This window comes from Prunus avium, chromosome 4 (genome assembly GCF_965620075.1).
Source record: "Prunus avium chromosome 4, drPruAviu1.hap1.1, whole genome shotgun sequence".
In the NCBI taxonomy this organism is placed as follows: domain Eukaryota; kingdom Viridiplantae; phylum Streptophyta; class Magnoliopsida; order Rosales; family Rosaceae; genus Prunus; species Prunus avium.
The window spans coordinates 22648689-22658729 of record NC_142287.1 but is presented as its reverse complement, the minus strand read 5'-3'; the positions used below and the strand labels follow the sequence as shown (position 1 = coordinate 22658729).

Below are 10041 nucleotides of genomic sequence, written 5' to 3'. Positions count from 1 at the left end.
TGCATTTTCCTTTGGGTTTGTAACTTTAAAGGATTTGGAATTGGAATGCTTGAGAAGTTGAGGTTGTGAATGCTTGAGAAGTTTAACTTTAATTGGAATGCTTGGAATTGTAACTTTAATTTTCTTTAGGTTGTGAATGCTTGAGAAGTAGAGGAGGTTGTGAATTTATATATGCTTGAGAAGTTGAGGTTGTAATTTATATTTTTGGGTTAAAGTATGCTTGAACTCAAAATGTTTCAAAAGAAGTATCAAAATTAGGCCTAAAATGTGGAAGATTGGATTTTTATGATAGGAAAAGAACTTGCAGTTTTAAACCCTCTAATTCACGGTAACCGACCGCCTTTTGTGGGGCGGTCGGTTTGCGGTTTCAAAAATCACCATACCGCAAATAATCAGTCGGTTTGCGGTTTGGGCAAAAATTCGCGGTTACCGAACCGCAACCACCCCTAGATTTAACACTTGGCAACCATGCATTGAAAACACAGAACTCTCCAAGTGTCCACCCAAAAAATAGACATATTTTGAATGCAGATTCCAAATATAGGCCCGACATGTTATATTTGCTTTCAACTTTTCCAAATCATTAATTAATTTCCGCCACATGCTTACTCGATCGTCTATTTCTGATTATACAATTGCGAAATGAATATTATATTAGCTACAGGATTACAACATTCAATGCCATGATTAATTATTTAATCATTATTTCATATATAAATTCCCTCATAGACAACACTGAAAGGGTATCTAAAACAGCAGCCTGCATTGAGTTAAGGAAATGGAGGGTTTGGAGGACAAGAGAAAGGGAGCTAGGGCAACTTACTGTGTGACTGGAGCCACTGGTTTTATAGGGTCTTGGCTGGTGAACACCCTCTTGGAAAGAGGCCACATGGTTCATGCCACAGTTCGTGATCCTGGTCTGTTACCTCTTTAACCAACCTCTCACTTTTTCTTGTTTTAGTTATTCAAGTTTTTCTTTTCATCCAAGCAGAAAAACTTAAAGCTTTCTTTGTTCTGATTTGTTTGTGCTTATGGTTGATATGAATTGAACTAGAGAGAGAGAGAGAGAGAGAGAGAGAGAGAGAGAGAGAGATTAAGGACTACTCTGAGTTAGAATTAGCTTCTGTGATTTGTATAATATTTTGGTCTAACATGGCTTTGCTAGAAAATCATCCATAGTTGCATATTAGACAGAGAAAGGAATTTTGAGTTAGCATCAGCTTCTGAGATGAGTGGTATAGGCTTTTCAATCAAAGATGGCTTAGCTTTAAAAAATATATATTTAAAAAAAAGTCATCAACACCCTGCATATAGAAGTCATGTGGCTACCAAGTTTGATAATTACATGCATTTTAAAAAAACTTGATGTCAATCTCAAAGATACGTGTGTATCATTTCCTTGGTTTGCTATTGGTTTTTGTGGAGGTGATGGTGGGATTTTTGCAATGTACTATAAACTATAATATTTAACCATGGAGAAAGAAAAGAATTGGAGTATCCAATCACCCAATAAATTGTAATTCAATTAGTCTTGCAAAGGAAAAAGTCTGACCATTAAACCAATTATGGGATTCTGATTTGTAGACCAAGAATGTTACCTCAATCATTCTCTTTAATTTCAAAAATATTCTCAAGTTGTGGAAACACGGTTTAGCCTAGTATAAGAGGGTTTTGATTTGCAGACTAATAGTCTCAACTTCAAACTATAATGACACATTGGCATTGTGTGCGTGTGAGAAAATCCCCTCCCCATTCCTAACTTCGACAAAAATGTTCTCAAGCTGTTTTTCTTGCTTAATGGTTGGTAATAGATACATTTATTTGATTTTACTATAATTCCTCAAAGAAGAAGAAAATAGAGACTGGACTGGAAGTGGCATTTTGATGCTTTCTCTTTGCCAATTTTTTTACTAGGACTTTTCAGAGAACATTTTCTCTGATTTCAAACTTTAGCACATGTTTCCATAGCATCTTTTCTTTGATAGGTGCTTCCATCACGAAGGAAACATTAAATAGTATATATTTTTGGCGTTTTGCTTTATAAGATAGAAATGTAGGATTTTTTTATTTTAATTTCTGGTAATTAGGGAACATGTTGGTTGGTGTCAGGTCAAGGCCCTAAATTACAATTTTTGTCTGTTAGGATGTCTAGGCAATTGAGAATTGACTTTATAAGCACAATTTAAAACACCCAAGTCTCATCAATCATTGGTTACATGCCCTCTCTTAAGTATTATTTATTTTTATTAAGAATTAATCTGACTATTTTGGGTTTATTAAGAATTAATCTGAAATGAAGGCAACTATGTTTACAAGTGACAACAACCATTCCTATTGGGCTGGTTAAACATTGACCTAATTCCTAAGCAACCAAATAGACTGCTAATCTAGCCCAAAAAATATTGGAACAAATCTAGATTGGACTGAAGAAGTAGCTCACCCCAATTTTGTAACTTGGTCCAAAATAATGGCAGCTTTGGATTTGTCTGTTTCTTGTAGGTCTAGTTCATAGGTGGAATTGGATTTAATCCATGGGACTGCTTAGTCCAACCTTTTTGACAGTGATTTTCATCTTATTTGGTGATGAGGGCTTCTGTTTGGCCTGCTAAAACTCGTTTGCCTTGGTCAGAACTGCTACAAATGAAAGTTCAATTAAGTGATAGTTTTCTTTTCAAAAAAATAAATTAACTGATAAAATGGTGAGGGGTGGAAAATTTATGTTTCTTATGTTGAAAATTATTAGAACAGATCACTTTGCTCACAGATTAAAGCCATGTGAATCAAACTCCATGTTATGATGTCTAGTTCATTGGTAGAGACAGCAAAACAGAACAAATAAAAATACTTTAGCAGTGAAATGAAAACACTTCTGTCCTGAATTACAAAGTAAAAGAATTGGATCATGCAATCGATTTCTGTTCTATATACCTCTTTGTCATAAAAAAATGAAATCCTTAATTCATGAACGTGCTTTATCTCTTCTTGTTATTCTGAATGTTTTAATAAGGCTGATCAAGTTCCACCAAACATCTCAGCCAAGTGTTCGCACCTATTATCATTGTGGACGAACACTGACCGGTTGAGATTGTTCCAAGCTGATTTGGGAGAGGAAGGAAGCTTCGACGAGGCTGTGAAGGGCTGTGATGGTGTATTTCATGTTGCAGCATCAATGGAATTCAGTGTTACTGTAGAAGAAAACATTGGTAATCACTAATGCCTATGTAAATCTACAATGCTACCTTAATATCATTTAGTGGAGCATAACACTAATTAAGTTGCTCTCAATCTTTGACATCTAAGAGAGTTACGTGCAATCAAATATCATTGAGCCTGCAATCAAAGGAACCTTGGACGTCCTCAAATCCTGTGTGAATTCTGGAACTGTGAAAGGGGTTGTGCTCACCTCTTCCATCAGCACTCTCACTGCCAAAGACAGAAAGGGAAATGCAAGAGCTGTTGTTGATGAATCTTGTCAAACACCAGTTGATCAAGTCTTGAGTGAAAAAGCAAATGGATGGGTAATGGTTCCTCTCCCTCTCATGCTATATGCTTACTACAAAATTGCCTACTCAATAATTAATTATTATACATGAGAAAGTTTATAAAAAAAAACATTTCTATGGCAGGTTTATGTACTTTCAAAGATTCTCACAGAGGAAGCAGGATTTAGATTTGCAAATGAGAATGACGTTAATCTGGTATCAGTGATAACAAGTACTGTTGGAGGTCCATTTCTCACTTCCAAGGTTCCATCAAGCATTCAAGTTCTTTTGTCACCAATAACAGGTGGTTCTTCTGCTATACCTGTCTCATGCAGATAAATATTATTTAAATCTGTCCTGATTTTCCCTGATATCTTTCTGAAATGTCCCAATAAATATGTAAAATTAAACTATGTTTCAGTTTTTACTATGAAAATGCTTATAACTTATGATTGATGCATGGGACACATGCTCAGAAATCAAATAAGAAGTATGGATAGAGGGGGAGACAATTGAACATGTGGATATATGATCTTTTATGTAGGTGACTCTGAACTCCATGGGATATTATCTGCTGTAAATGCAAGAATGGGTTCAATTGCTTTAGTTCATGTTGAAGATATATGCAGTGCCCACATATTTTTAATGGAGCATGCCAAAGCTGAAGGTCCTTACGTATGCGCTGCCCAAAGTTACCCGATATCTGAGTTGGTTAAGTATCTAGCTCAGGCATACCCTTGCTCAAATTCAAACAGGTAGTTTCTCTGTCATAGACCTGTCAGTGTCAAGTAAATGATATATGTATGGAGACATATATGTTTAAGTATATAAAAAATTCAAATACTATGTTCTAAGCCGTCGGGCGAGCTTATAACATAGTATGTGCTTTATTAAAGTATTTAAACAATGTGATTCTCAAGTTAAGTCTCCAACTTAGATCCTCATGAAATGGCTCATGTATTAAGACTAAAATACCCATGTTAACTGATACAGATTTATGGAGGAGGAAATTAATGATGTAGTAGTGCCTTCAGAGATCTCTTCAAAGAAGCTAACAGATTTGGGATTCAGTTTCAAGCATGGACTAGAAGATATTATCCATCAGACAGTTACTTGTTGTCTAGGTTATGGCTTTCTGCCTCCTCTTTGAAGTTAATGGTGTTCAAGTTAAACTATATACTTTTTATGGAATTTTTGAAGTGTGCCCATCAATGATGAACGAATTTGATGCTATGAACGTGTTTACCTATATCCAATTTTATGAGAATTCATTGCCATTATTGATGATTAATCAAAGATGTTGGCCTGGTTGCAAACATGGTATCATTCCTCTGTGATTTCATGCCACCCTAACACCCTAACTAAGCCAAACTAAGGTGGTCATTATTTAACCATAATCATAAATGTAGAAAATGATATCTCCATGCCCAGCGTACGGTCCAGCAAGAACTATGGATAATTCAGAAAGCTTGAGAAATTATTGCAGTTTGCATATATTTAGGTGAAGCAGATTTAATGCAAAGCTTGCTCAATGAACTTGTCATAGGGTTGTAGGTACCACCAGTATGCTTCTGTATAAAGTTATCTGCTTTTGTCAGCAGTGTTTTTATTAAGAAGTAATATAAATTTTTAATAAAAATTCAAGTGCTTTTTGTATATTTATCCAGAAGCTTTTTTTTTAAGGTACTTCTTCAGGAATTACTAAAATTTAATTATATTAATCCTTAAAAGACTGGGTTGCTTATCTCTGTCAAACTTTAATTATAAATAAAAATACATTTTTGACTGCTGGGTAACTGCTTTTTCAGACCATATCCAAGTTGGACCTTCATTTGTCTTTGGTTTAATTAAAGGCTTCTTACTGCTTTTAATTATTTTTAATTTCAAGTTGTTTGTCTGCACTCAGAAGAACAGAAGCCTCATCTCTGCCACTTCCTGATGATAAAATAACAATTAGAAGCTTGACATGATCAGTGCATTGCATAGCCATTGGCATCCCTCTGATGAAGAGTCTATGTCAAGAAGTAATGTCAACTGCAATAAAACAAAGATATTCAATATTTGAGTTCATCATCAACTGCAATGCAACCCAGAGCCTGTAGCTACCTTCATTCAAGACATTTAAGGCCAGAATTGAAGTTGAATAAGACCATATTCAATTTCTTCAGATCATGATTTCAGCGGTAGCATTAATTTATTTATGAGGTGCATGTGCCACAGAGCCTTACAAGCTGTACAGATGTATCAGTAAGGACATGTACGTAGTGTTCTGGTATTTTAACCCATATAGTCCCTAAAGGAAGGTAGATGCACTTAAAAGACTCTATAAAGCTAACAATTAAAACTACTATTTTTGAAGAGGAAGAGAGATGAGTAATTTCTTGAATGTAACCGTAACACTGTCACGTGATATTACAAGTACCGCCGTTATGTATTCTAATTAATATTAGGTGATAGATAGATATATGAGCCCTGACCTTATCTTGAATGTTAGCTGCTCCTACACCAACAGTAGGCACCAAAGAAATCAAATCTGAAAATAGAGAGTAAAAAAGATTTACACTAAAATATCAATCAAAGCTTCAAACAGTGATAGGGATAGAGGAGACAAAACAAATGCCTGACAGTGAAAATATGGCATGCAATCCTTCTTGAATTTTGTCTTCTGGTTTTGGACTAACATTGACATAAACCTTCCTACATGGACCACATGACAACCATGTCACTCTGCATAGTGCCAGTGGCTACTAAAAACCCATAATGGTCCCATTGAAAATTTAGATGGAATCTAAGTTTTTTGTAATTATTCTACTAATGCAAGTTCTTTGTCTCTGAGCTCTGTAGCCTTTAGCTTGTAGGACTAGATAAAACAGCATAAGCTTTCTGTTCTCATGGTATTTTGATTCAAGAATTAAATGCTAGCTACCCTGCTTCAATCTTTGAAGGTTTGAAGTTTTAATTACTTGTGATTTAATGTTCTGCCTTCCCCAAGAACTATTGAAATTGATGATGCTCAGGCTCACCTTACTCATTTTGATAGACATTGACCTTTCCTTTAATGCAGGCAAGAGAATAGCATGCACACAATTCAATAATTCAATGAATATTATTAACTGCAATTTTTCTTTCAAGACTACAGATTAATATATGGTTTATTTTTCCCAAACTAATTTTTTTTTTAAATTCAATTGTTTTAGTGATCATTGTTGGCAAGCTCTATAGTTGTTGCAATGACAGCAGAAATATTCATATTCTTCACAAAAAAAAGTGTTACACTGATAGCACAGGCCTTAACTGAAGAGGCAGAGATACAATTGAGACTGACAATCGCAACTTTTACACAATGGTAGGTGACTTGGAGTCTTGAAAGAAGAATAAATTTTCTTCCAAAAATCAGTGGGAAAATATCTTCACCCCAAAAAAATAGAAAAAAAAAAAAAAAAGGAGGAATTCACATAACATCATAATTATAGATGCACTAAGCCTTTTTTTTTCTTTTTCTTTTTTAAGTTTTAATTCAGCAAAAAAGATAAGAAAAGGATTGTTTCTTCAGGGTTTGCAGATGACCACAAAGCAAGGAAGGAGAGCTCTAGGATTGAGCAGATAAAGCTCTTCAATATTTGAGTAAAGACCCATTTTTCCAGCCAAAGAATCAAACCCAGTTTGGCCAGAAATTTCTTGTATATTCTCCAAAGGCTTATGAACCCTCCCAGCAATTACTCTGCAGACTATCAAAGCTTTCCTCATGGAGGGATCTTCTTCTAATATTTGAATGGACTCAAAAGCTCTTCCACTTGTTGAAGTTGTAAAAACACCTACCCCTTCCTTGAGCTCCTTCTTTGCAGAGAACCCATTTCTTATGATCCTACAAACACAGCATTTTTCTGATACACAGAGACTCGAGGAACTATTTTTACCAAGGGAGCAGGCCACAGTGGTGCCATAAAACCTCAAAAGCTCATTCCCATCGGCAATGCACCTAGGGTGTTTCTTAGGGAGTTTGCTGGCTTTCATTTTCACCATCTCTCGATATTCTTCGAATCGAGCAAGAGTTCTTTGCATGTTGTGGACTTTCAACACTCTCTCAATCCGGCCACAATTGTTCTCGGATTTCAACCAGCTTGTCCGGCATATTATTTCGACAATTTTTCTAGATGAGTCACCTTCCATAAGTTCAGTAACTGCCACAGATATGAGGATAGTGTGAGTGGGAAATCTACTCTAAAATTTGAAGTAACCATTGGATGAATCCAAAGATAGTTTATAGAATCAGAGCCATTTTAGAAATGTGATTGACCAAACATTTGGGTGAACACTAAATATGCTGGAGGTCATCATTCAAGCAAAAAACTGAGGTTTTAGTGAATGTTAAGTTGTTGGGGAACCAAAAGGAAAACAGATAAAGTTTCTGCTAGATTCACCAATGTCTCAGGCAGTGGTCTCATCTTCAAACTTGCAATATGTAAATAAGAAGAACTCTCTGCACTCTTCCTCATTTCTTTGTCAGAAAAAAAAAAAACAAGAGTGCTCAATATTTGTGGCCAGAAGAATATTAGTAATTTGATCCTAAGAGGATAAGGAAAAGTAAAACAGATGCATATCTACAATGTGTAATAGGAGAACTCTGTTCACATCTCCTCTTTTCTTGGTCAGAAGAAAGTGCTCATATTTTTGTGGCCATAAGAATTTAGACATTTGGTCCTAAGAGGATAAGGAAAACTGAAAACAACAAATACTTGAAAACAAGAAGAAGAAAGGTTCTGAACAAACTGAAGAACATTTCAATTTTCAAATAATATTTGCCCAAAATGAGAGTTTCATTCAGCAGGGATTTCTTACCAGCATGTTTAGAGAGATGGTGTGCTTCAGCAGCTTCCCATTTGGTAAAATGCTCACCACATTTGTGACAAGTTATTGCAGAAGAACCATGAGAGTGCTCTGCGACGCTGTCAAAGGAGACCCTATTGCTCTGACGAATTCCACCACTACCAAGAAAAGCTGAACCTTTCGCTGACCCTTCTGTATTATCTGCAGATGCAAGAAAAGGACTTTTCCTTGGAGGAGTTGATGAGGTCCTAAAAGATGGATTAAAATAGTGCACTGTTGATTGACCACCAGGGCCAGGTGTGCCTGGCCTTAGAGTATCCACAAATGTTGAACCACCACCACCACCACCATTGTTGATGTTTCCAGACCCAATTCCTTCATGGAACCCACCAAGGCTTGTGATTTTGAGCTCACACCTTGAGTTGCTCAAAATTACTTCATGGGTTATTGGGTTCAGAAACTCACTGCTCCCTATAGATCTTGGGCTGCAATTACTTGGTGGCCTTTCCAAATGTCTCTTGCTTCCATGAATCACATCCTTGAGGTTTGCTATAGACCTTGAACAGCCTGACCTCCCTCCTTTTCTTGTCAAGATTGTGCTCAACTGCCTCCTTGACTTTGGATCATGAACTTCTGATGGCTCTGATTTGCAGTGTAGAGATTTCTTCAGAGAGAACCACACTGTTGGCATATTTGATCCCCCTTTTTGCCTTTTTTGTTCTCTTTTTTCTAGTGGCTAGGCTGCTCCAAAAATCCTTACAAAGTACAATCTTTGAATTCTTCAAGTGTTCTCCATTGGATTGAAAAGCAAGTCCATCACTTTCCATTGCCATTTCTCATCCTTCCTACCACCATTAAAGCTGGAAAAAGTAAGCTAGCTGCCATCACTTTCTCTTCAATTAACTTTCTATTTTGACACACAACTTTAACTTCTTTCCACTTCTAGCAACCAAGAATTCATCCAAGAATATTCAAAAAGCTGCACATCAGAGAGAAACAATGTCAAAAACTTTTATGAAAACCCCAGGAATACAATTTTATAAATAAAAAAAAATTCAAATTCAAAGTACCATAATGTCTTTTGTAGAGTGTCATTCAAATGAAGCACATTTTGGAAGTATCTCCAAAATGGGTATCCAGGAAAGAGGAAGAGAGAAAAGTGGTCTCAAAGCCATAAACAAAAGAAGACATTTTGATTTATAAAACAAGAAGACACATCAAAATTCAAAAAAAAAAAAAAAAAAAAAAAAAAAAAAGGAGAATCTTTTTGCTATTCACCAAAACCTTGCTCTGTAATAACACCAATAAATGGGCATCGTTACTGGGGAAGGTACACGTGAAAGAAAGAGACACTGACTAAACCCTAAAATCTGAATTGGCATTAATTAGGGATTCTCATGAATCTGTCTCATATCTTATTTGAATTTTTAACCTGTTTCAGTTTCTGTGTCTGAAAGATTTTTTTTTTTCTTTTTGTGGCAGTGGTGTAATTGAGGGTGCATTTTTGCTCACCACTTTAATCATAGGTGTACCCTCATCACCATCTTCAATGCTTGACACGTGTCCATAGATATAACCATAATTAATTTTTGCTTTGTATTTATGGAATCATGATTATACCTATTGACACGTGTCAAGCATTGAGGATGGTGATGAAGGTACACCTATAGTTAAAGTGGTGAGCAAAAATGCTCCCGTGTAATTGAAGCGATTAAATCCAAAGCACAATGCC

General features: G+C 35.8%; 2 protein-coding genes across 2 annotated transcripts; one reads left to right on the top strand and one right to left on the bottom strand.

The window, feature by feature from the left end:
- The first annotated feature begins 730 nt into the window (after positions 1–730).
- Positions 731–4757, top strand: LOC110754393 (NAD(P)-binding Rossmann-fold superfamily protein). Its single transcript, XM_021955454.2, has 6 exons — positions 731–917; positions 3036–3203; positions 3301–3518; positions 3627–3786; positions 4027–4237; positions 4476–4757. The coding sequence occupies exons 1-6, from the start codon at positions 779–781 to the stop codon at positions 4630–4632; spliced, it is 1053 nt and encodes a 350-aa protein (XP_021811146.2). The 5' UTR covers positions 731–778; the 3' UTR covers positions 4633–4757.
- A 1946-nt stretch (positions 4758–6703) lies between these two features.
- On the bottom strand, positions 6704–9547 carry LOC110754392 (zinc finger protein-like protein). Its single transcript, XM_021955453.2, has 3 exons — positions 9380–9547; positions 8322–9288; positions 6704–7663 (listed from the first exon to the last, which is right to left on the bottom strand). Exons 2-3 carry the CDS (start codon positions 8998–9000, stop codon positions 7032–7034), a joined length of 1311 nt encoding a protein of 436 aa, XP_021811145.1. The 5' UTR covers positions 9001–9288; positions 9380–9547; the 3' UTR covers positions 6704–7031.
- Positions 9548–10041: the final 494 nt, after the last annotated feature.

Coding starts and splice junctions, on each gene's coding strand:
- LOC110754393 (XM_021955454.2), top strand. CDS start 779: ATGGAGGGTTTGGAGGACAAGAGAAAGGGAGCTAGGGCAACTTACTGT. Junction 3,204..3,300: donor TACTGTAGAAGAAAACATTG/GTAATCACTAAT, acceptor TTGACATCTAAG/AGAGTTACGTGCAATCAAAT. Junction 4,238..4,475: donor CCTTGCTCAAATTCAAACAG/GTAGTTTCTCTG, acceptor TAACTGATACAG/ATTTATGGAGGAGGAAATTA.
- LOC110754392 (XM_021955453.2), bottom strand. CDS start 9,000: ATGCCAACAGTGTGGTTCTCTCTGAAGAAATCTCTACACTGCAAATCA. Junction 7,664..8,321: donor CCATCTCTCTAAACATGCTG/GTAAGAAATCCC, acceptor TATCTGTGGCAG/TTACTGAACTTATGGAAGGT.